At 40.0% G+C, this 27407-nt stretch overlaps 1 protein-coding gene across 5 annotated transcripts in view; it reads left to right on the top strand.

Annotated features, from left to right (window-relative positions):
* The window catches only part of FSHR (follicle stimulating hormone receptor), a 194892-nt gene that overhangs the window by 74248 nt on the left and 93237 nt on the right, over positions 1–27407 (top strand). For all 5 annotated transcript variants that reach the window (XM_027555229.1, XM_027555226.1, XM_027555227.1 and 2 more), the window contains exon 2: positions 4775–4846. In XM_027555229.1, coding sequence (XP_027411030.1) covers positions 4775–4846 — 72 coding nt within the window. The remainder of the gene's footprint in view (positions 1–4774; positions 4847–27407) is intronic.

Below are 27407 nucleotides of genomic sequence, written 5' to 3'. Positions count from 1 at the left end.
CTTTGTATTTTGGATGCTAACCCTTGTTAGTTGTATGTGTTGCAAATATCTTTTCCCAGTCTGCTTCCCCATTTTATCTTTGTTTTTGAGAAATTTTAAGTTTACTATAGTCAAATCTATTAGCTTTACAATTTTGGTGTACAATTTTCGTATCTTTTTAAAAGACAATTTTCTCAATAGAATGTTACACTTCATTTAAAAGTTTTTAAGTATTGATTTTTCCCATTTAGATTTTTAATAAACCTGGAATTGAGATATTAATATGATAATAAAGATTTTATTTTTATCTGCAAGGATAATCAATAGTTTACACATTTATTAATTAATCCACATCTTCCTCCATAGATTTTTAATGCTACTTTCTCACATGTCATTTTCTTTTGTTTAATTGTCTATTCTATATTTGTTTTCTTTTCCACTGGTCTACTATTTAATCTCTGTCAATACCACAGTGTTTTAATCACTATAGTTTTATAAAAATCATATCACGTATTATGCCAATTCTCCCAATCTTGTTTTACTTCTTCAAAATTGTTTTGGCTATTCTTCAAACTGCTCTTCCATATGAATATTAACCAGCTAGTCAATTTCCATTCACATGTATCAAAAGAAACAACAAAAACTATTATGTCTTATATGGGTCTTGCATTTCTGTGTTAATGTGGATTAAAACCGATATTTTTACAACAGTGTGATTTCCCTTAAGCCTAAGTTTTATGGCCATTGATAGTGATATACTTTAAAATAATATAAGAATGAAAATTAAGTGTGTTAATTATACAGCCTCCTACTCAACTAGACTTTCTGATTAGTTCTACTACTGATCTCTTAGGTTAGAGTTTGCTTTATAGACAATTATGTTATCTATAGATAATGACAGTTTTTCATCAATAATCTTTTATATTACTGTGTAGGCTAGGGCGCCCAGTGCAATACTGAGTGGAAGATGCAACAGCGGCATCCCTGTCTCATTCCTAATTTTAAAAGGAATACATTTCATCACTGGGTATGATGTATTTATTGTAGTGGTAGATAGATTTTACTCCTTATCAGATTAAGAATATTCTTCCTCTTTCTTGTGTGTCAAAATGTTTATCATAAATGGACTTGGTCAGTATTTTTTTTAGTGTTCCTTATTAAACAGGTGAGCTTTCCGACCATTTAAACCTACCTAGTCAATAAGGCGGAGAAGGCAATGGCACCCCACTCCGGTACTCTTGCCTGGAAAATCCCATGGACAGAGGAGCCTGGTGGGCTGCAGTCCATGGGGTCGCTAAGAGTCGGGCACGACTGAGCGACTTCACTTTCACTTTTCACTTTCATGCAGTGGAGAAGGAAATGGCAACCCACTCCAGCGTTCTTGCCTGGAGAATCCCGGGGATTCGGGAGCCTGGTGGGCTGCCGTCTATGGGGTCACACAGAGTCGGACACGACTGAAGCGACTTAGCAGTCAATAAGGAGTACTAATTTCTTTGTTCACTATTCCTTCTTGTTTTTGAGCCTTCCTACTGGATTAAATTATTTTCTAAGGGAATTTTTCTGCTAAAACTTTGTTAAGGGTGAATTAAACTTTTCTAAAAGTCTTTTTATTTTACCCCCACATTTGAATGACTACTTCTGGGAATGGGACTCTAAACTGGCAGTTATTTTCTCTAATAATTTTGAAGATATTTTTACCAAGCTTTCTAATTGTATTTTTTTCTTTTTTTTTTAATTGTATTTTTTCCTTTGAAAATAATGACTTTTTTTCTTCTGTTTGCATTTTTAAAAAATTCTTTTTTGGCTCTACAGTTTTAATTCACAGGTAGCTGACAATGGATTTATCTGTTTCCCTTCCTGAGACTTGTTGAGGTTTCTGAATCTGAGCATTTATGTCTTTCATAAATTATGGAAATGCTCCAGATGTTATTTCATTGAAAATTGATGTTCTCCACTTTCTTTCTAGAAAGCACATATGATAGGTAGATAGATAGGCAGGTAGATGGACAATGACACACATAAATAAATCTTTGCATTCCAACTTCCATATTTCATCTCATGGGATCAAAACACAAATGCTTTGTCTACCAAGTCCAGATACCCCTCTCCCAATTCCTTTCCTTTATCCCCTCCTTCCCCTGACACCCCCAGAATACACTGACTTCAATTTACCTCCTTAAAATTCTCTTTGTATTCATGACTCCAGTTTCCATCTGGTATTCAGTTATTTTACTCTAGGTCCCTAGACATTTCTTATACTTTTTTATAAGCTCAGCTATGCAACTGAAACAATATTGGCTATGTTTTACGTAAGACTTCTGGGTGATCTTTAGTGGATCTAATTTATAGCCTTTCAGGAGATGGAAGACTTTAAATCTTCAATAAGATTTAATTTTATTAATTAGTTTGAACCACTTAATACAGGAATAGACATTGAAAGTTTCAGAATATGTGCTTGATACTAAAGTTGAATCAAAAAGAACTATCTAGTTGACTCATTATCAAGTAAAGTCAATTATACAAGATTCCACTCTTTGCATGTCTTACTAACTAGTATTTACCTTAGTATTTCAACTCCCTTGAAGTTTTAGAATAAATACTTTAAGGCAATTTTATTCTTTGCTTTCACCAGTTTGTTTTCATAATTTTTCTGTCTTGTAATAAATAGGAACAAAAGGAATTTGTCTATTTTAACTAAGATTAAGTGAGTACATTAAGAGAATATGAACTGACCTTGCTTCTTTTTAGATGAGCATTCAATAAGTTACATTGTTCCAGAACCATTACACTCAACCCTAAATTAGATCAAATACTTTCATAGAGACTGTGCTTTTAGCAAAATATGACCTGATAGTTTTGAGACCCAGGCTCAAGCTCACACACTCCTTCCAACCTCCCTCATATATATTTATTTATGTACTATGGGAGTTTTACATTTTAATTCTTGTATAACATTTATAGTTGTTACATCAACTGTATCCCACATCTGTTTTCTTGTGATTCCAAGGCTTCTATTTTTTGCCTTCCCATGTATATAAAATCCTCCAGAGCAAGATCAGTACACAGAATTCTCTCTCATGACTCCTCACCCTGGAACTGGTGAGGACATGGCAACGAAAGGGAAACAAACAAAGTGGAAGAAAAGAACTGCTTGCCTGAACAATAACTTTCTGAAATAGGAATTTCACTAATATCAATTAAAAAAAATAGGAGACTAATGTAAAGGAGGTTTGTGAAACTATTCAAGTCCACACTGAATTCCCACTAACAGACTGCCTTGCAGAAGGAAGGATTATAGTAGGGAGAAAACCAAATCCCTATCAACCAATTGCAAAGCAAGGAAAGTGAGAGGGAGCAGAAACAGTATTCCTGTTATAGATTCCCAAAGAGTCACTTGTAATTCTACCCTCAAACCTAGAACTCTCAGACTTCAATAGCCATTCAAGAAACATTTTTCTGAATATGTGTCATACACCATTCACTGTTCCAGGCATTTGGTATACAGCAGTAGGCAAATCAGACAAAAATCCCTGCCCTCACAGAGCTTGCATTCTGGTTTGGGGTAAAAGATAAGTAATTATATTAATATATAAGTAGATAAATAAATAGAAGATTAAACATATCAGAAGTACTATGAAGAAAGCTAAGGCTGATGGTCTAAATTAGGGAAGCTGTCATTTTAAATAGGGTACTTAGGGAAAGCTTTACTGAGAAAGTGACATTTGAGCAAGCAGCTGGCTGAAAGAGCAAGCCAGAAAAATATGAGAGAAGAATTCTCCAGGAAGAGAGAATTGCAAATGCAGAAATATCAGGAAAGAAGGAGCCTGGCCTGTACAAAGAATAGTAAGAGATTACTGTGAAAAGAATGAAATAATCGTCGTGTGAGGTGTCAAAATTGAAGTTAGAGGATCTATGGGAAAGGAGAGTGAGAAGATCCTGTAGGATCCTGAAGGCCATTATATACTATCTATTTTTTTTTTTTTCTCCTAAGATGAGAAGCCATTGGAAGGAATATTGAGGCAAGCATGAGACAAATTTTTCCAGCAGAAGAAAATGGCAAAAGCTGAAGATGGATGAGGTTAAGATTTTTCTAAGATGGGAGAAATTAAGGCATGTTAGTATACTGATGGGCAGGATCCAATAAAGAAGAAAAAGTAGGTGAATGAAATGTATGAAAGAAGGGGGAAACTGCTGTAGTGGCTACCTTCACAAGGCAGGAGAAAAATATGATGTGGATCAGAGGAGCTGTGTTTTAGTCAGGACCCTGGACAGCTCACCCATAGTAACAGGAAGTGGGGCAGGGTGTATAATAAGCCCAAGTGCCAGTGAGAGGTTAACTGGGAGCCATGTGAGAGCATGAGGACATTCTCTTCTGCTGGTTTCATTTTTTTCTGAAGAAAAGTCAGCTGAGGACAACAGGGAGGAGGTATTGAGAGTTGGAATAGAGAAAAAGAAGGAGACTCACATAGGGCTAGTGGAGGCAACATGGAGTAGTGATGAACAGAAGGCTCATATCCTAACTCTGCCACTTATTAGCCATCTGACCCTGGGTAAGTTTTTTAACCCTCCCTAAACCTCAGTCTCCTCTTATGCAAAAGAGGGATAACAATAGTGCCCATATCACTGCTTTGTAATATGGGTGAAAAGAGATCATGAGGCAGCAATTATAACCACTACCAAATGGCAAGCACATAGTATGCGTTAGCTGTTTGTTATCTGCTCTTATACCTTAGGCACTCGATGACTAATCAATGAATGGATAGGTTGTGATATTTTATGTCCACTCTCTTTTCAGGAGGTTTGTTCTCACCAAGCTTCGAGTCATCCCAAAAGGAGCCTTTTCAGGATTTGGAGACCTGGAGAAAATGTATGTACCCAAGGAGTGTGGGGGTGCTTTGAATGGCTATAGGCAGCAATCTCAGATCACATCTAGCATGATTCTTTATGCTTAGGAACTAGAATGACACACCAAGCAAAGGTTTTGCACCTTGTCCAATTGCGTTTCCTTTCCATATTTCCTAAACTTGTGGAATCTTTCAGCATGTGGCCACTGAAATAGGCGTAAGTTCAATTCAAAAAATTCTCACTTTTTTGGTGCAAAATTTGGCTTCCCTGGTGGCTCAGATGGTAAAGAATCTGCCTGCAATGCAGCAGACATGGGTTTGATCCCTGGGTCAGAAAAGATCCCCTGGAGAAGAGAATGGCATCCACTTTAGTGGATTCTTACCTGGAGAATCCCATGGACAGAGGAGCTTGGCAGGCTACAGTCCATGGGGTTGCAAAGAGTCAGACTGGACTACTAATACCTTCACTTTCTTTCTTTTGTTCCCAAAGTACCTGTGAGTGGAATTTTTATAAACCAAAGCCTATTTTCTCTGCTGACATTCATTATTTTTAAAGAAACTCTCTATTATTTCTGATTAATTTTTAATTAACAGCAGGGACTACCATTTGGGCTTTAGAGATTTTGTGGACTTCTTGTCCCTAAGCCATGCTGACAAGTGGTAAATGACAGATAAACATTCAGAAGTATTGAGAAAGTTTAGAGCACTGAAGACGATTTCCTTTGAAAAGAGAAGACTTTGTTAATGTAAATATTTGTGGGTTGTTTTTTTTTTTAAGATCTTCAACATTTGAGTTTTATTGGACTAGCTTAATGTATGGGTCTCCTCAAATAAGCTTTTATCAAAGTGGGGTACAAAGTAACAACAAAAGAAAAAGCAGCAAATTCTTTCATGCTTACGGTAACCCACTCTGCTTTTGAAGGTATTTGATCCCATCCCCCAGGCTTTAAGAAATGGAAAAAGTATTTTTCACCATAGTAGCAGCCAGAATGGAGAAGGCAATGGCACACCCCACTCCAGTACTCTTGCCTGGAAAGTCCCGTGGACGGAGGAGCCTGGTAGGCTGCAGTCCATGGGGTCGCTGGGAGTCAGACACAACTGAGCCACTTCCCTTTCACTTTTCACTTTCATGCATTGGAGAAGGAAATGGCAACCCATTCCAGTGTTCTTGCCTGGAGAATCCCAGGGATGGGGGAGCCTGGTGGCCTGCCATCTATGGGGTCGCACAGAGTCGGACACGACTGAAGTGACTTAGCAGCAGCCAGAATCCAGAACTTAAGTGCCAGTAAGTACACCAATAGATTAGATGGATTACACAGAAGGGAACATTTTTTTCATTATAAGAATAAGCAACACCCCTCCCTCAGTTGTATATGTTTTTCCTTCTTTAAGCCAGTAAATTTTTATCTTGATTCTTTCACCTGCCTTTTAGAAAGAACACTTGCCCAGGTCTGAGGAAGTGAGAAAGAAATCCATTAATGAAAGAAACACAAAGCAGAGACAGTAGCAATGTATTTCAGTGGTTAAGTCACTTGCTTAGAAGAGGTTGGTCAGAATCCTATGTTTGAGTGTTAGTTTTAATATAAACTTAACTGTGTCACCTTGATTAAATCAGTTTATCTCTGAGAGCTGTGGTTTCCTCATCTGTATATCAAGGGAGGCATTTCTATAGTGTGGGATGGCTTATGTGATCTATATGCAAGCGTCTCCCTGTTGGACAGGAGCCCAGTTTAAGACTTGTGGTCTTCAGGGTTTACCTTCTTGAAGACATTCAACACGCACAGGAATTGCAAGATGGGGCACTCATCTGAGCAAAGTTCACCAAGGAAAACAGGAAAGGAATAGTGTAGGAGAGTTTTTGGCTCAACGTGTATTCCTGGATGGATCAGCCATTACCCTGCCTGGAATTAACAGAGATTTGATGATGATTGGGTAGGTCTTGGCCCTTCAATCAGTCTGTAAAATTGCATAGAAATCATTCTAAAGACAGCAATACCAGGTACAAAATATTCACTTTTAATATAATTAAATCCAGAAAATGTAACTGACCCATCATTGGGTGCTTAGCCTCCCATGAGAACGTCCTTTGATGACAGAAGGTTGATCCGAGCTGACATAGCAATAATCCCAGAGACAGAGCAGCTGGTTTTGAAACTCAGCTTCCTCAGTCACAGCATATCCATTTCGACCACGTGCTTTTATGAACCAGCCTGTACTGACACAGATGCCAAAATAAATAAATAAATCTTATTTTTGCAGTACTTTTCATGTCCTAAGAAAGCATTCCTGAGTAGAGGAGCCAACACTGAACCAAACTCTGAACAAACGTCTGAAGCCACTTAGCAGCGGCAGCAGCAGGCCTATGCTCACCTTCCTCCTTTGTCTCACCTCCTCATCTTGGTCCCTGATGAGTTCAGATCAGATCTTTCCAGATCTCTCTTCTTCATTTATTGTATTCTTCCAGTTTTTAACCAGTTTCCTGAACTTAATAACTACCGGCTTCCTTTTCAATATCTCCCTCTTCACAAATCACAAAATCCCTTTCATTCATTCTGCACGTGTAGCCTAGTTTCACATACGCTTATTAAAAAGAAGAGGGAAAAGCTTTCTGGATAAATCCTGCCTTCTTTCTCTTCCCCCTTCCTATCTTTTCCTCATCACTACCACTCCTCTGAAAAAGCAGCCTGCATTCTGTTCAGCCTTTCTGTTCAGTCTCTCCTCACTCCTGTCCAATTGCTCTTTGACCACAAATTCTCTAACACTGTTACATTATTCTATCAAAGGTCCCAAATAACAGCCAAACTGCCAGAACTGATGACTTCTACTTTGTTCTCGTAGCACCTAACTGACAGGTAGCTTCTGATTACACTGACCATTCATGCCATCCTTCTCATTACTCTTTCCCCTTTTGCTTCAGTGACACCTCACCCTTCTGCCCGCCTGCTGAACACCCCAGACTATGCCATAACCAGTTCTGTCTCCTTTCTTATTCCTCAGCTGCCCCTCAAAAGTTCAGGTATTCTGGGGCGCCATTTTTTGGCCAGTTTCTTTCTTTACACTCATACCTTCAAATCATTATTTATTAAATAATGTCTTACTACCAGGGCTCCTAAATCTGCATCTGCCTAAACTCTCCTCTCCTCTGAGGCCATACTTTTTGCTTTGAAATGGAGAGATTCCTCAAGATCTACCCCTAAGTGAACCGCAAGTGCCTCATATTCAGACAAACTCCTTATCTCTGTCCTTAAATTTCTGATCTTCTCATATTGCCCATATTGGTATAACATCACCATCTGCTCAGATTCCCAAGCAAGAAAATCCTGTGACTCACATGCCTTCTCTCTCCCTGCTATGCAGGTGCTCTTCCAGTCCTATTGACCACCCCTCACAAATACCTCTGGAGCCTTATTATCTCATCTTACTCCTGCAGCTATGAGGTTCAAAGTCACTTTCACAGCCTACAGCATAAGGCTACTCTGTCCCAGGTCCAGCATTCCACCAGTCTGCTTCCAGACCTGTCTTGCTCAAAGTCCCTTGCAGAAGAACTTCTAAGAACCATAAGCCTCTGACACAGAAATCAAAGCTCATATCTCCCACCACACACAGTGTAGCCCACACTTTCAGGCAGGAAGATTTGCCATTTCCCAAGCACTGCCATTCCCAGATATCATATTGCTTATTTAGAATGTGATGGCTGGTTCATTGGATAATGCCTGGCACATAGAGAGACCAAAAAATAGGTACAGGTAAATGTATAAATGAACAAGTGAACAAATATATTTTCACTGCTCTTGTATAGATGTTGTCCTTCTACCTAAAATTCCACTTGGTAGAATCCTGCTTGTCCTCCAGGAGCTGGATCAAATGTTTACTCCCCTCCTCCACTGTAGAGTAGAGCCTTTCCAGAACTCTATCAGTGCTTCCAAACCATAATCTTGTGCTTGTAGTAGCAACAGCATATTTATCAGATTGTATTCAGAATTTACAGGTTTCTTCCACATCCCTGAATTACTATTTAAGAGCAAAGCCAGAGTGTAACTTAACTTTGTATTAAGTACAACACCAAGTCCTGTTGTTTTTAATCTCCTGATTATACTTCTGACCTGTCTGCCCATCTCCTTCTCCAGCTACCATTGTCTTTCCCTGGAAAACTGCACCAGGCTTCTTCTTGTGCTGCCCCATCTATCTTCTACATGACAACCAGAGTGATATTTTCTAAATTTATACCTAATCATGTGTATACCTGTACACATACACACACACACTACATACTTTACTGCTGCTCTGAACATAAAAAAGAAATTAACATGAAAGCAACCTAGATGTCCATCGACTGATGAATGGATAAAGAAGTTGTGGTACACATACCCAAAGGAATGTTACTCATCCCTAAAAAGGAACGCATTTGACTCCGTTCTAATGAGGCGGATGAACCGAGAGCCTATTATACAGAGTGAAATAACTCAGAGAAAGAAAAACAAGTATCATATACTAACGCATATACATGGAATCTAGAAAGATGGTACTGACGAACCTACCTGCAGGGCAGCAATGGAGACACAGACAGAGAGAAGAGACTTGTGGGCACAGTGGGGGAAGAAGAGGGGACACGAACTGAGAAAGCAGCATGGAAGCATATACATTACCATATGCAAAATTAGGTAGCCAGTGGGAATTTGCCATATGACACAGGGAGCTCAAATTCAGTGTTCTGTGACAATCTAGAGGGGTGGGAGGTGGGAGGGAGGTTCAAGGTGGGACATATGTATAACTATGGCTGATTCATGTTTCGATATGGCAGAAACCAACACAATAATGTAATTATCCTCCAATTAAAACTAAATAAATTTAAATGAAAAAGAGAGAGAGAGAAGCAACTAGAATAGACCTCTCACATTTTCTCCTTTGCTCTGCTAATCCCTTTTTCAGTTCAGTTTGGTGTACCATGCTACACTGCCCATCATGGGCCTTGCCTGGCATGTGCTCTTCCTTCTGACAAGAACTTCTCTCTACTCTGTCCTCTTCATTTAGTCACTTCCTTCTTCTGCTTCAGATTTCCACACCAGTGTCACTTGCCTAGGAAGGCTTTCCCTGACCTCCTCGACCAGGACAAACCCTCCCCACTAATGTAAAACACCCTCCTATCCCCACTGGTCTCTATGTGGCGACCGTCACCTTAGCACTCTTGCGCTTTTTTATGCCATAGTTTAGTTAATCTCTGACTCCCCTAAGCTCCATGAGCACAAGGACAGGACTGATCTCACCCACTACTGGATCCACAGCGTCTCAGACAGTCAGACACCTGCAGTAAATGTCTGATAAATGCATGAATAAAAACGACAAACAAATATAATTAGTTGGAGAGGGAAACTACCTAGATACAAAAAAAAATACTGATGGAATGACAGGGACGATAGGATAAATAACAGGAATATTTATCACAGGAATGATAATAATAAAAAACATAGGAGTTGATAGACATGTAAACACCGGCTGAGACTCTACTATGATCTAGGCACTTGTATAGCTATAGTTTAAAATATGACCCAGGACACAAAGGCACAAGATAATATGTGCAAAATAAGCGATATAAACATTGTATTTGCTTGGGCTCTTTCTGTTGTGTGAGGCCAAAGAAAATAAACCTCAAACTAGCTTAAGGAAAAGAAGGGAGTTTAATGGCTCATTTAACTTGACATTCGGCAAGAAGGAATGACTTTAGAAACAGCTCTATTCAGGTTCAATGTCCTTAGGACTCAGCTTCTCCCCCTCTCTCTGGTCTCCCTTCACTATGGTCATTCCAGCCCTGAGCCCCACCCTTGGTGAGAAAAAAGCAGCAGCAGTCCTGCCTTCAGACACTGTCTCAGGTTCTATTCAGGGTGAAAGCACTGCCCTTTTTCCTGCTCAATCCCACAAAAGTCTTAAGATTTAAGTCTGACTTGTTTAAATCACACAACCATCCCTGGACCAACCACAGCAGCTAAGAGAATGTGATGTTCAAATTGGCTGTGACTTGAGAAATGGGCTCCATTCCTAGAGCTGAAAATATCTACCCCAGCCACAGGGATTTGAAAGTGAGGAAGGAGATTCACAAACAAAACTGAGTCTATTGTCGGAAAAAAAATAAATAAATAAGTGAAGACTAAATCCTAGTAGTTGAGCAAACCATGAGTGTCAAAAAAGAAAATTAGTCTTCTTCTCGTCGTAAAGAGAGAAGGCTCTGTAGCCTTGGTGGTTGGGGATTTGCTAAGTTTGATTTGTCCCCCTTCCACCTCCTAGAATAAATGAAAGAATCCAGTAACTCTGCCCCAATCTATGCTAATCCATTTGCTCATTAATCCAGTTTAACCCACCCCTTCTGCTGCTTCTATAAGAAGTCAAGAGGGAACCGAGTCTTTTGGCAGAAGTGGAGCAGGAGCTTCTCCGTTAGAAGTGAACTGATCACTGTCACACCTTGGCTTTTTTCATCAGCATCACTATCTCAAACCTCCTGACTCTTCACTGCTTTGGGACTGGCTGGGGGAAAAGGAAATCATTAAACTCTCTGCAGTGTGAAGTGGCTTTGCAAAGTGCACTGTAAACTGTTTACATTGTTTTTAATTACTTTGGAACCATATGTCAGCTTGGTATAAAGTGTGAAGATTACACTAAATGAGGGTGGGGGGAGGAGGTGACAATGTGGTGATTTATGGTAACCAGAAAATTTGAGTATGGAAATGAGTGCAATTTAAAAACACATCTATGTGGTATTATAACACTGGAGGGGGAAGAAAAGCCAGTGTATAACAAAATATCTTTGAAAATAGGAGCATGATGAATATGTAAATGAGACCAATCAACATCAGCTGAGATATGGTATATGCAGATGAGACGGCAATGAGCCAAAATGTGAAATAGCTCCCAAACCATAAATATGAACCATATAAAATTCGTTTGAAATATTCATCATAACATAAGGACAAAAAATATAATCAAGTGATTTATTTGCATATAAAAATGAGAACACTAGTCTGACACTCCAGCCTCCACTCCCAGATCTCTGGGGGAAGAAAAGTTAACAGAGGGACTTTTAGAGGGAGAGATTTATTGAATGAAAACTGTTGCAAGCACACTAAAAACGCTGAAGATCCTCCCAGTTCTATATTCCTCCGCCTCACTCAGCACAGATAAAGAGAAAGGGGAAAAGCCAGGTAACTAAAATACTAATGGCGCTGGGGCTAGAAAATTTGGGTTCCAATCTGCTTTACCTCCCTAAGCACTTCCTTGTTAGACAACTTAGGCCTCTGCTTACTCTGATCTGTGATTCTGAGAGTTAATGAGCAAAGAAGCTTTGAGTCCCACTTACTGAAATAAAGCAAGAAGGAAAGACTGATGATTCTACAAGCTCCTGGTAAGAAACTGGTGGCCAGTGTTGGAATAGCTGGACCTCTGAATAGAAAGAGGGAATCTGAATCCCCGGGGCGGGGGGGGGGAAGTGGTCATGAGGTTCCGATTGTACTGCACTTTACAAACCCCTGGGGAAATTTTAAAGTAATCTAGAAACTTAACTGTCACTTACAGGGACTTTGTATGCTATTTTTCTAGGGTAGGGCCAAGCACTGATCATTTTTTAAAACTCCCTTGATGATTTTAATATACATCCACAGTTGAAACCCACTGAGATGGGTGATATTTAAGTCTGAATCCAACTTGTAGAAAGAGTATTCATCACAAATGTATAGTGTGTCTATGTGGTGTGGCTTATGGAGCATCAACAAAGGGGACATGGCAGGAGATAAGATCAGAGAAGAACCTGGGGTAAGGTCATGGAGAAACTTGTAGGCCATGAGGACAAGTTTGAGTATCACAGTGAGTGTGATGGAAATTACATGGGTTATTTTGAGCAACCAAATAAAACTATCTGACTTAGATTTGTCAAAATCCATTTATGTTCACAGGTTTTGATTTACTAATATTTTGTTAAGAATTTTTGTGTCTATATTTGTAGAGATGTTAGTCTGTATATTTATTTTCTTGTAATTGCTTTTTTTGGCTTTGTTTTAGTGATGCTACAGAATGAGTTGGGAAATGATCCCTCATCCTCTATATCTTGAAAGAGTTGATTACAATAAGGAAAAGAATAATTTTTTTTTCCACAAATGGTGGTGAAGCAACTTGGTATTCATATAGGAAAAAAAAAATACAACTCAACCCTTACCTCATGTCATACACAAAATTTATCTCTAAACAGATCATAGACTTAAATGTAAAAGCTAAAACTTCAAAACTTTTGGCTTCATCAAAATAAAATCTCTGCTCTTCAAAAGTACAGCTATCAGGAAAATGAAAAGCCAAGCCACAGGCAGGGACTAAAATATTTCCAAAACACGCTCTGAAAAAGGACTTGTAAAAAGAAGATATAAAGAACTCTTAAAAGGGAAAAACAAGTAGATGAACAATCTAATTAAAAATGGGCCAAAGATGAACAACAGAAATGAACAATAAGCACAGGAAATGATGTTCAACATCAATGGTCAATACAGATATGCAATGTAAAACCTTAAATACCACTGCATACTCACTAGAACAGCTAGAATTAAAGACTGATAGAGCAGGCACGGGTGAAGCCGTGGAATGAATGGAGTGATCCAATGTATCTGGTAATACTGCACAATAGTACAGCCCCTTTGGGAAACAGTTTGACAGCTTCTTATAAACTATTTATCCAAAAGAAGTGAAAACATATGTCCACACAAAGCCTTGGTCAAGAATATTCAAAACAGATTTACTCATAATAGCCCAAAACTAAAAACAATTCAAATCTTCATCATCAAGTCACTGGATAAACAAATTGTGTTCTATTCACACAACACAGTATGAATAATAAATAAAAAGGAATAAACTACTAACGCAATGACATGGCTGGGTCTCAGGCATTATACTAAGGCAAAGAAGCAAGCATAAGAGAATATACCATACATCAAATAACTTTATTTATTAAAAAAAAACTTGAAGAAATAATATACCCAGTCTATGGTGACAGGAAGCAAGCACATCAGTACTTGCTGGGGTAAAGGGTGATGGTGGGGATTGTCTGGGAAGGGGCACCAAAGAAACTTCTAGGCTGGTGAACATGTTCTATATCTTGACTAAGGTGGCTGTTACAAAATACATGAATTTGCAAAAACTCCTCAAACAGCTGAAATGAGCACATAGAATTATTTAAGTTACACTTCAATAAAGTTGATTTTCTAAAGCCAACAATTTCTCAGCACCTATTTGGGGCCAGGTGTTTCAAACACCACAACTCAGTGAATCTGCACTTTACAAACAGGGAAACTGACATTCAGAAAAGGTAAGCAATCAACCAGCCTCAGAGTTCTTTTGTGGTAAAGCTAGAATTTGAACCCAAGGTAATCTGGCCCTTTCTGCTGCACAAGGCTTGCTTTTTGTTGGTGTCTACCTTTTCCCAGAATCATTCTACCTTACTAAAGTACCAAGTGACAAAGGGGAGGATTAAGGCTGTAAAAGCTTCCTGTGATGTCCTTTAAAATTAGGAGAGAGGATTTCTACTGCAAGAGAGACACAAGAGTGCCTAAGCACTTGAAACTTCCATAAACCAGAACCTAGAGTCACTTTCTACTGGGACAGTTATAGAGGAGAAGAAACCTCTTCTTGGAGCATTTTCTTCACCTTCAGGTTTCCACATGCCAACTCTTTTCTGGGCAAAGATCCTGGTAAGATTGGCTTTAGTTCACCGTTCTGCAAACCCAGCGGCCTGTTAAGTCACAAATTAACTTAGTCAGCAGTTGGGAAATCTAAGAGCTGGGCCAATTAAGTTGTCATTATTGACCTAGGTCAAACATGAGTTAGTGTCAAAGAGGTGAAAGTCCTTATCTCATTTCCTGTTCTCCATAAATATTCTGAAAATAAGTATTTTTGTTGTATTTACTGCTTCAACCAAGAACACAAGAAGCTGTTTTCTTGTCACTTTCGGGGTTGGTGTGGTTTTAGTGTTTCCATTAAGCCTTCTTATTTTCAACTGTTTCTAGGTGGGGCCTCAAAATAGACTCTACAGTATCTAATAGCTGCCCAGATCAGAAAGAGGATAATTTATTACCTTTGTATTTATAAGTTTGGCTTTGTTTTGTCTTTTTACTAGTTTGTTTTCACTTTGATTTCTTTCTGTGTGTTCAGGGTGGGGAGGAGTCTTATAAAGGAAACAAGAGTTCCTGAGATCTAGTCATTTTTTGGATGCCCTTTATATTCATTATAACCATCCACATCTCAGTCCTTTTTGCTTTATCCATGAAGGTGGTGTAGGGTTTCCTTTGCTGGGAGGGATTCCAAAGAAGAGAATACTGAAAGAACGTATTCATAGATGAGAGCCCTGTTGTCTTAACTGGTTCAGGCTTCTGTAATATTGAATACAATACTGCACTAGGTGACTTAAACAACAAATATTTAAATCTCACAGTTCTGTGAGTCCAAGATTAGATACCAGACTGGCCAGGTTCTGGTGTGAACCTACCCCTGCTTTTGCTCTATATCACCACATGGTTGAGAGAGAGCTCTGGTCTCTTTATCCCCTGCTGTGGATACCAATCCCATCATGAGAGGTCCACCCCTATGACCTTATCCAATCATCTCCCAAAGTCCTCATCTCCAAATTCCACCCACCCATATGTTTAGGGGATTGGGGCCTAAATATACGAATTTGGGGTGGTGGGGAGAGACACACAACCAATCCACAGCACCCACTGTGAAGTAGCAAGCTTTGGTACTAAAGAAGCATGCTGGAGATGCTCGCTAGCTTGGGAAAGCACAGACACACCCTCATTCACATGTTCAGTCTCTAGAATCCCCCAGTCTCTTGGCTACTGGATGCTCTAAGGCATCCATGGTCCTGCTGACCTCTGCTCAGTGCCTTTAACTCAGCAGCTAAAACTTACAGGTGGCAAGACTTGACAAGTTTACTCAAGCCAGGCTTTTTTGGCTTGCCATCACATACCAATCTTCTTCCATTTTCTAATCAACAGCCAGGCAACACCATCTTCTCTATCTTTTAAGAATTCTGCTTCAGCCCTGCTTGCCCTTCTGACCTTTCTTGACAAGACAAGCTGTGGGAAAGACCTTTGAACATATTATGTTTGTTAGGGCTCACAGATATACCAGAAAATGAACTGGCCTTTTTGTTCTCTCTGCTAGTAACTCAATGTTTGTGTCTACTCAGAGAAGATACAATTAAGGCAGAATAATACTCGAGTTAAAAATAGCCTCCTGGCTCTGCCCTACAGACTCTTGCTAGGTTTTCTTTTTTTAATAGAGTGGTATTAAACTTAAAAAGATGCAATCTAAATACAAGCTCCAATCGATGCACAAACTATTTATTTTTATTTCCTCATTTAGCCCATGCCCATCACAACCACATCCATCTGGGCTGTTTATGACTTAATAAAATGCTTTAAACAGTAAAACACTCAAATAGGATATGGACCTACTTGCCTGCCCATCCCCCAACAACAACAAAAACTTACCTGAATCTTATACTTCATAAACTTCCTCTGTGTTACTCAGATCCACTCTGGCTAGCTTACACAGAAACGGAATGATCAGACATGGGTTTTTATAATTCAGACCATTCCAGGGGTTAAACAGGCAGAGGAAAAGTGGAAGAGTGAAGGATACATGCCAGAAGAGCCTAAATGAATAAAGTGGAAGTTAACCACCCCAATGGGTCTGAGATTCTGAGCCTAGGCATAGAGATAGCAATTGTTGATGCCAAATGTTTTATAAACATATAATTTGCACTTGGATATGAGCGTGCTTTGAAAAGTTAAAAGTGCATACAAATGCAAGGTATGGATTATTAAGAGAGCACATGTGCTCTGCTTCCCATCCGTGGCATCTCAGCTCAACTACATACGGATTACAGATTTTGCCTTTCTCTTTTCTCATATTCCTCTCCAAAGCACGTAGCCCAGGACTGGGCATGCTGGAAACATAATGTCAGGCCAAGTTTGTGAATTTGTTATCTCTGCCTCATGGATCCCTTGCCAGCCTTTCAGAACCTCTTCCCCAAATCAGGCTCTCAACATTTCCTTTTAAATCGTGTTCTTTGTTATTCTTTCCCAGTGATGATAACATCTGAATAATGTAATGGCATTGAAATTCTAAGGAGTTGCTGAATGAGATCCTCCAAGACAACATGCCTTTTTAAAAAGACATGAAGTAGGTAATGCCAGCACCGAAGGACTGAATTGCTAATGGTGGGATTTTAGTCAATGTGGCACGTGTGCTTAAGAAGATTTGCTTTAATACCTGAAAAATCATATCTAGCATTACCTGTTTGGACTGCAAAGTCCACGTGTACCTGGACAGAAACTTGAGGAAACTGTTTCCTGTAATCAGAGATATCAATGCCTTCAAGGGTCTATCTCCCAAGGACGGGCCCCCTCACTGTCTGACAGCCCACGTGGACAACTCGGACTGGTGTGTGTTTGGCTTTGCTCTTCCTTTACTGAATGTTAAAAATTGGGGTTCCAGTCTTCACGTCTTTGTTTACAATGTACCCCCTTATGTGCTAAGTCACTTCTGTCATGTCTGACTCTTTGTGACCCTATGGACTGCAGCCTTCCAGGTTTCTCTGTCTGTGGGATTCTTCAGACAAGAATACTGGAGTGGGTTGCCATGCCCTCCTTCAGGGCAACGTCTCAACCCAGGAACTGAACCTGCAGCTCCTGCGCCTCCTTCATTGCAGGTGGATTCTTTACCACTGAGCCACCAGGAAACCTCATACCCCCTTATACTTTCCCTTATATATCCTTCCCTGCATTTCTTCATATAACTTCTCACTCCAATCAGGTAAGACACTTAAGATGTGACTTTTCTTTTAGTAAAGCAGATGATCACTTTGGGGGAGAAAGGATGGTTGCTTACTACAGCACCAAGACCCATAACCCCACCCCCCACAAAAAAATCTTGCAAAAAAGGGTAAGTTCTAAACTAACTTCAAGGAAATGAGGCCAAATCAAAAATTACTGGTTGGAGTTTTTTAAGAAGAAGAGATTTATAGATTTCAGTCAAGTCCTCAAGATAAGTGCAGCCAGATGGATGACACCAGCTAATCCATCAAGTGATTGATCAGGGTTCACTGAGTAAATGATTATGGCTTCCATCACTCCCTGAGCACCTGTGAGGATGAGGCTTGTAGAGCTAATATACTTCTTCAAGCCAGGGCCGCCGCCTCTGACTGCTGTATGTGCTGCTGCGTTTGCTCTGTTCTATTTGTGAGCTACTCAGAGAGAGACCAGGTAAACTCAGAGAAGCATTATCTACCCATCAGTCAAGAATTCCACCAATGCTTCTCGAGTCACAAAATATATTAATTAGATGAGGAATGATTTGATGAGGCTTATGTGCCAACCACTGCTAGGTGTTCTGAGCAATAAGATGAAGATACCAAGTCTCTGCTCTCAAGGAGTTCTCAAGGGGAACAGCAACCATTGGCTGTCATTTGCTGAGTGATTATTTTGGCAGAAACTGAGATAAGCCACTTTACATGCATTATCGTACTTAATTATCATAACCTCATCGTCCAAGTTTTATAGTGAAGAGACTGAAGTCAAATGGGGTTATGTGACTTGCTCAATGTCACACTCTAAAGGAGTGGTAGGGCCAGGACTGGAAACCAGGCTTTCTGACTCCAGTGCCCACACAGTAATCTATTATTCTGTAATATCTATGAATGCAAAGAAAGTAGTCCAGGGAATAAATGATACAGGAGGGTGCTAATCTTGCTGTAGGAGTCACTTGCTTCCTACCTCATACCTATCAGCTCATTTAATCTCACACACCCACCTTTCAGAGTCAGCTGGGGCAAGAATTTGAGCCCATTGCATGGGTGAGAAAATGGAAGTCAGAGAAGTTTGGTGACTGGTTAGGGATCAACATCTATGAAGTGATGGAGGTGGGCTTCTCAGAATCCACAGGCAGTGCATTTTTCCATATAATGCTTTGCTTTCTGCAATGCTGTCTCTCATTTACTAAAGAGAAATTACATCTTGAGATTTTTACAGTCATATCAATACAGGATAATAATAGATTGTCCAAGTCAGAAGAAACAAGTAGCCCTTGTATTTCTGCCAAGTACATAAACTTCATATTCAAGTACTCAGCACTTCTCATAGTTTCTACTCAGTCTTGAGCGCTTAGCAGTGGGGGAAGAAAAAGATGTCCTAGGAGTAGATGGATGTCTGATCCAAGAAATGACAATCCAAGCCAGCCTTTTCCATGCCAAAGAGGAAACACTGCAATAGGTTGTGTCCATTAGTAAAAACTGGTCCACACTATTGCATCAAAACATCAGTTATTAACCAAAATTTCCTAAGTCAGCTGTATTTATTGGCCTTTCTTCTTCCTGTTTTTGCCTACTCCCCTTTTGCCTCTCCTTGGAATTAACATTCTAGTAACACATAGATTCAACTACAACTTCTTAGTCAACATATAGAATTTCATCTCTGCAAGGGAGGATTTTTTCTTTTAGTTACATGCATGAGCATCTTATGAGTTTCTACTAAGTGTCTCCTATATCGGGGTATCTCAAATCTCAATGTGCATTCAAATCACCTGGGGAAATAACTAACTCACAGAGTCTGACTAAGGAGATCTGGGTGGGACCTGGGATTCTGCAGTGTTAACCAGCTTCCAGGTGACGCCAACACTGCTGGTCCACGGTCCAGAAGGAACAATATGATCTAAAAAATACTAGTCCTGGGTAAGGAGCTGTATGGTGGAGGATTCGAGAGAAATGGCCCACAGCCCCTGTTCAAGTGTGGTGAACAGGTTCCATAAAGTACATATGAGACAAAGAAAAGTGCAGACCAAGTGCGTAAACATGTGCTTGCTTGTTTTAACCAAATGATAGATCAAGGGGAAAGATTTTCTTATTCTCTTTGTCATTGTCAGATCACATTTATAGTAAAAATAGTCCTCCTTTTTTCTCAGTAAAACTAGTCACTTAGATAAGGGCTTCCCACGTGGCTCAGTAGTAAAGAATCCACTTGCCAAGCAGGAGACTTGGGTTCAATCCCTGGTTGGGAAGATCCCCTGGAGAAGAGATGACATGGACAAAGGAGACTGGTCTCAAGTTAGCAGCTAAAGAGCAGCAGCATTCACTTAGGAAAACACTGTCTCAGCCTCTGAAAGCCCCTCTATTGGTGCTCTGGAAACAAAACTGGGCACTGAAAATTGCCATTCACTTACAACTATTTCAGGAGCAAACCCATTTTATGGCTCATCTGGGCAAATTCGGCCTCAGCAGTCTTTCTTGTGACAGGATATCTGTATCTCAGGCAAAAAGTAGGAGACTGAATATAGGCGATTCTGTCCCTGCAGTCTGAAGTAGACAAAGGTCAAGGAGGAAGTGCAGGTCAAGGCAGCACATGTTGCATCCAGATCAAATGCATCGAGAGCCGTAGTGAGATGGGTTGAGGAAAGAGAGATGCAGGGAGGTGGTGCGAATGCTGGAAAGAAACAAAGAGACCTTCTTTGTTCCTTACCCTTCCAGCCAGCTGTGCTAAGTCACTTCAATTGTGTCCAACTCTTTTTGACCCTATGGACTGTAGCCCGCCAGGCTCCTCTATCCATGGGAATTCTCCAGGCAAGAATACTGGAGTGGGTTGCCATGCCCTCCTCCAGGGGATCTTTCCAACCCAGTGATCGAACCCATGTCTCTTATGTCTCCTGAATTGGCAGCCTGGTTCTTTACCACTAGCACCACCTAGGAAACCCTCCCAGCCAAGACCCAGAAAAATTTCAGGCACAATCAATGAAGCTCACAGGAAACCTAGAGCAGAATGAAAGGGATGCTGATCTGCATGAGCTCCAAGGGAGGATTGCTGCAGAGCTAATCACTGGACTGAGAGTGCTATTTAATGCCCTTCCTCCACAAGCCATTCATCAAGTTTATAGTAGCAACAAGAGTTCATTACCATGTTCCTGCTTTGCACATTCTTGAACAAGGTTATGCCTCCAATTTTAAGTGTGGTGTATAAAAGGAATGAGGAAAGGTGGGAGGGTGAGGTTTCTGAAGGGAAAGGTAATAAACAGAATAGGTGATCCTCACCAACTGGAAATGTGAATCTCCCTACCTGCTTATGACTTTGTGCAATCAGAGAGAACACTTCACAAGCTGAGATTCATTCTTAGAAGTTCCTAAGCTCCTCTTATCAACCTATCTATCCATTCATCTCTCAGTCAGTTTTATGAATTAGAAGCTGAAAGAGAAGATAGGATTTGGTTCTAGGTTCCAAGAAAGTTGTGATGTAGTTAGAGAAATAAGAGGAATTCATGTGAAACAGAGGTTACAAAACAGAACAGAAGCAACCTCCATGTTGCTGTCCAAATCTTGGGTGCTGAAGGCAGTTCGAAGAAGTGGCATTTAGATCCATTTCTTGGTAGTGAAGAGAACCCAGAAAAAGTTTTGTGAAGACTGTTGGGGTTCCATAATCAAAGGGGAAAGTGCAAAGTGTTCAGTGTGGCAGATATTAATGAAACAAATTCCAAGTCATAATGGGGATCTGAGGTCTCCCTAAGGAGATCAGCAGGCTCCCACAGTCCTTACCTTTTGATCACATTATGAACAATGGACTCCCACTGAGCTTGGAAAGTTTGAACAGGAGTAGAAGGAAAGAAGCTCCATGCACTGGGAAACTGTATCTGAATTCACCAGAACATTGACTCTTTTAATGCCCCACCTGTGATTCTGTAGTCAGGATGCTGGAAGCTTGTTCATCAATATCCAGACAGTGTAATGGTTGGTGGACAATGTTGTTTAGTTGGTCAGTTGTGCCTGACTCTTTTTGTGACACCCATGGATTGCAGGCCTGCCAGGCTCCTCTGCTTAAGGGATTTCCCAGGCAAGAGTACTGGAGCGGGTAGCCATTTCCTTCTCCAGGGGATCTTTCCGACCGGGGGATCAAACCAACATCTCCTGCATTGTAAGTGGCTTCTTTACCACTGAGACACCACAGAAACCCTTCAGTGTACAACAGACAGACTCAAATTATATCTGAAACTTTTTAGTCTCATTGATTTGACAGAACTGTTGCCAGTCAGCTCTCCATATAGAGTTGTCTCTTAGGCTATCGCTAAAATTCCTCAGTGCTCTCTAAACTTGGGCAGCAAGGAGGTCAGAAAGAGAAATATTCTGCTCCTGCCCAAACACAAGAGTTTTCCTGATCTCTTCTGGAGAAAGCCAACTGAATGCTCACTACTCCCAAGCCTAGTTTTCTCCAATACATAAATAAGAGAAGGTCTTGGTGTACTTTTTAAAATGCTCTAAGGTCTGCTACATTCTGCTTTCTTTTTCCATAAACTGTTGTCAGCATCAAAACAAAAAGCAGGCTCTGCTGATCAGTGAGTTCAGGGGTGACATAATGCTATATAGCTAGTCCCTACCTCTTGGCAATCCTCTATGTGAACAATGCAAATGGTAGGATTTGACTGAACTAAATAAGCCACTTCCTTCCCCATTAACTCTGTCTTTTTAGTCCAAACCTACTCCTGTGCTTACTCCAGGAGTTTAGGGTTGAACACTCCTAGAAATACATTTGGTTCTTTAGAACTTAATATGCCACATTTAGAGCTTTTATTTAAAAAAAGAAATTGCTGTTTCAACATTCACTAATGTATGACTTAAAAGCAAAACCATATCTTTGAAAAACTTCAGAAGATGCTTCAACAAACACATATGTGGGTTCTGTAGCCATCTGATATAGAGGATAAAATTTTTCAGCTCTTTATCAAAAGCACTGATGAATTTTGACAACCATCCTTGGTCACATTGCCAGAGCCTCCCCTGCACACTTACCACACTGCTCTGACCACCCTATTTTCAGGTTCGGTGTTTCTCTGCTCCTGTTCTATCATACCTTCTTTGGCATTCAAAATCTCTTCACTCCCATGTCAACATCTAATCTGTCCTGATTCTCACTCCAAACAATTCTTAAACACAAAAATAGATGTTCACCTTTAAGCCATAGCTTAAATGCCCAGAACCAAGTCACTGGGCAAACTCTGGGAAGGTAAAGTTTCAAAAGCATCAGCTCTAGATTTTATCGTATAAAATAGGATTTAGAAGAATGTGCACTTGCCTTGCCTGTATCTCTGGAAACATTTCCAAAATGAACTGCTCTGTATATGGAGGAAGATAGTGAAGGTGCTGTAAGTCATGAGCATTGCATCACTTCTTGCTCTTAACTTCTCAAAGGTAAATAAATGTTTGATGACGAGACAGGAAGAAGCTTCCTATTGAGCTGAGAGAATTTATTCCCTTCCCTTCAGGCAAGCATATCGAGGGGGTAGTTTCAAGGAAACAATCCATTTCCTTCTCTAAAACTCCTCAGACCAGTGAAAATGTAAAAGTGTTAATTACTCAATTGTGTCTGACTCTTTGAGACACTATGGACTGTAGGCTGTCAGGCTCCTCTGTCCATGGAGTTCTCCAGGCAAGAATACTGGAGTAGGTAGCCACTCTCTTTTCCAGAGGATTTTCCCGACCCAGAGATTGAACCCAGGTCTCCCATATTGCAGACAGATTCTTTACCATCTGAGCCACCAAGAAGACCAGATTCCCTTTCAATTCTAGACTATTCCATTGCATTGTTTCCCAGCAACCCCTATTTTGAGTCTTCTTTAGAATAATCTAGGAATATTTGTTAAAATAAAATCTGCTAGGGCCATAAATTGAAGATAACATGAGGACAGAAATAATTCTTCATGCAGCTTGGATATCTTATAAGAGATATGCACATTTCTGGAAAGGAGACAGGATCTCAGTTCTGCCCATTCTAATTGCAATTTCCATTTTCTAGTACAACTCAGGATTTCTGCATGACAGGAAAAGCTCCCTGACATGTCACCCTCAGAAGCTGGACTAAGCAAAAAGGCGTGCTGTCTCTTTTCAGAAAGAGCAGAGGCGTGCTCACTGTAGCATGTAAACATTTTATACTGAGTGAATTCCATTTCTATCTATACTCATCACAAATGAGCACCACCAAAATGTTCAAATACATATTCACAATGTGCCTCTCAAATGCACTGGATGAAAAAAATCAGAGCTAAGCATGAGGCACAGATCCATTTCATTTAATTAGAGTTTCAGAGAAGCCTAAAGAAAAAGGTCTGTATCTCCCTAAGTGTTCTCTTTCTCTATGAGTATAGCTATCTTGCATTGTCAGGTCGTTTGAATTGAAAATGATTCCAAACGCAAAGCCTTTAAACCCTGAATGTTTGACTCGGGTAATATTATCACAGACAGACAATAAAAGAAACCATCTCGCCCATTCCTATTCCAGATTTTGTACCAGTGTCCACTTTCCCTTTATAGGAAATCAGAGAGAGACTATTTCCTCTGGATCAATGCCAGAGCCCCGAATTACTGTCATATTAGAAAATCCTGCATTGCACTCAGAACATGCCCTGAGTATGCCCACTCCTAATTTTCATTCTCTCCTGTTTTATTTTCAAGTCCCTTTAATAACTTCACCCCACCCCAACCATCCAACATAGCTACCTCTTGCCTCCAAGGACCTTCCGTACCGACCAAGTCAGGCTCCTCATGGCCCCATCTCCATGCTGTTCCTTTTCTTGTCTTCTCATCTCTATTCATGCTGTTCCCCTACCTTCAGGGTTACTATGCTTCCTTCCATATGCATAACCATTTAGCATGTATTCCTCCCTTCCACATGTATTTGCTGAGCACCTACTATGTGCTGGACACTAGAGAGACAACACTGACTAAGGCAAGACCACTGCCAGCATGGATTTTAGATTTTTTGAGCAAGAGACAGAAAATGGACAATAAACCATTTTTTAAAAGATCGAGTAACACATAGAGATGCTAACCTCTGAGTAGTGGGGGGTGCAGGAAAATTAGAGCAGGGGAAGGAAATAAATCCTGAATATTTATTGCAAGGACTGATGCTAAAGTGGAAGTTCCAATATTTTGGCCACCTGATGCAAAGAGATGACTCATTGGAAAAGACCCTGATACTGGGAAAGATTGAGGGCAGGAGGAGAAGGGGGCTACAGAGGATGAGATGGTTGGATGGCATCACTGACTCAATGAACATGAGTTTGAGCAAGTTCCAGGAGATGGTGAAGGACAGGGAACCTGGTGTGCTGCAGTCCATGGAGTCACAAAGAGTCGGACACAACTGAGTGACTGATCAACAGCAATAAAGCAGGATCAGGAGTGCCTCCCTTAAGACTTACCCCCTGGTCTCTATCTTGTGAGTGGCTCACAAGATACTCAAATTCCACATTGATTTTCCATGCCATAGTATGTTTGTGGCCACCTCTGTAGTACTTCTGTGACATTATTCCTATAATGAACCTAACAGCCACTGAACAGGAAATAAAAGTAGGCAATAACATATTTTTTCAAGTAGCTCCCAAACCACAACATGGGTAGTGCTTGCTTACATACTGCCTGCCTGCCTCTAGCAACCCATAGGTTGTGGAACCAGGAATTCTGTCCCTGATGGCAATGGTTTTGGTTTTTACAATTAAGATAGGATTTTTTTTTATGATTATAAAAGTAATACATGCTATAGAAAAAAACACTGCAGAAAGAATGATAAATCCACATAATTTTATAATAATATATCTACAGTTAATATTTTAGTGAGAAGAAGCCTTTCACATTTTTTTCTCTGGTGATACACATTTTTTTTAAATTAAAATGTGACACTATGAATGTTCTTTTCTAACTTTTTTCATGGAATTGTATGTTGACAGTATGTTTTAGAGGAAAATGATGGATGTTAAAGTCTTAAAAGACAAGGGTAAAAATCCCTAATTCAGGAAAATCAGAACTCATTTATGACTATGATAAACGGAAGAGCTCAGCTTGAAAAAAAGTAGGAGCTACAGGGAACATGTCAGCACTAGTTTGATTAAAAAGCTGTGCAGAATGCAGGAAAAAATACTGAAGAGTCATATATGCAAGAACAGTCCTTTTTATGTTAATCATTTTGGAAAGATGAGAAAACAGACCATTTGTGTGTGTGTGTGTGTGTGTGTGTGTGTGTGTGTGTGTGTGTGTGTGTTGCCCTGTGCCCTCCTCCATGAAAGCTGAGGTTGGAAAGCACTGTAGATAGAAATCTCCCTAAAAGGGATATGTTATCTCTATAACATGGTGGTGAGTGGATGGTGAATATCATTAGATGGAAATTAATGTAAAAGACATCAGGTCTCCAGGAAACAAGCCTGGCAACATAAGAAAAAAGGACTCTGGACTCCCTCAAAAATTGACCAGAAAACAAGGATGTAAAATGGCCCCTAAAAGCACCTGCAGCCTGGTTTCTCAGAGATAAAGAATCAGTTGGCTGCAGCAACATGTACAATTGTATTTTCTACACCAGAGTACCAAGGAAAAATTACCATTCTGAGCTTATGGCTTTGTTAACACTTTGCTTTAGATTTACAATTAGGATATGTACAGGGCTTCCTGGAACTAGATTTGTCAGCTATACAATGACCTTTGGCATCCAGCACATGTGCACATATATTCCGTGCCATGCTAAGTCATTTTAGTTGTGTCCAACTCTTTGCGACCCTATGGACCATACCCCATCAGGCTCCTCTGTCCATGGGATTCTCCAGGCAAGAAGACGAGTAGGTTGCTGTGCCCTCCTCCAGAGGATCTCGTGACCCAGGAATCGAACCCACGTCTACTGTGGCTCCTGCATGGTAGGCAGATTCTTTACCGTTGAGCCACCAGGGAAGCCCCATGCACTGTGTACACATCCAATAATAAAACCTTTCCTGTTAGTGCTTGAAATGTCACCCTAACAATTTCTTTGGTCTCTTCTTTTTCCTCTCTACTATTCTAGAAGTTATATGTTCTATTTTACAGACAACTTATCATTTTTAAAACATATTTATCAAACCCCCAAATTAATTAGCATCACTTTGTTCGACCTGAATAACACAGCATTGGAGTGCTTTAATTCTGGTTTCCCCCTTGCAATTCTCCACATCATTTCTATACAGCACTTTAGTTCCATCTTGTTTTCAAATAGCCCCAAATTAGTGCCACTTTTAATTGAATACTTGATCAATATTACTATCATTTTGCCATGGATTTTGCTCTTAAACTCCACTTGTTTCTTCTGGGTCAATTTTCTTCTTGTTGATAAAAAAACTATTCTTCATAATATAATTGTTCTTTATAATTTTATCCACTGTTTGTTTTTTCCACAACAAGCCTGTACTGCTTTAATCATAAAAATGTCCTATTTCAATTGTGAAAAACAAAATCAAATTGTCCATGTATGAGTATTAAGCTCTCTTCAGTCTTAGTGTATCTGAAAATGTCACCTATGCTCCCTCTTGACCCGTTAATAGTAGTTTACATAAAGTTATAAACCTGAGTTGACCAGAATTTTTACTCTCGGCAAGTAACTCTATTATCTTCCAGTATCTATTGTTGCTTGTGTGAAGGCTGCTGTTTGTCTAATTTTTGGTACTCTATCTTTCCTCTCTGATAGGTTTTAAGATTTTCTTTTCCTTTGTCTATACTTTCACTAGTAAGTATAG

Source organism: Bos indicus x Bos taurus, chromosome 11, assembly GCF_003369695.1.
Source record: "Bos indicus x Bos taurus breed Angus x Brahman F1 hybrid chromosome 11, Bos_hybrid_MaternalHap_v2.0, whole genome shotgun sequence".
Lineage (NCBI taxonomy): Eukaryota > Metazoa > Chordata > Mammalia > Artiodactyla > Bovidae > Bos > Bos indicus x Bos taurus.
The sequence above is the reverse complement of the archived record's forward strand: the minus strand, read 5'-3'. Positions and strand labels throughout refer to the sequence as shown.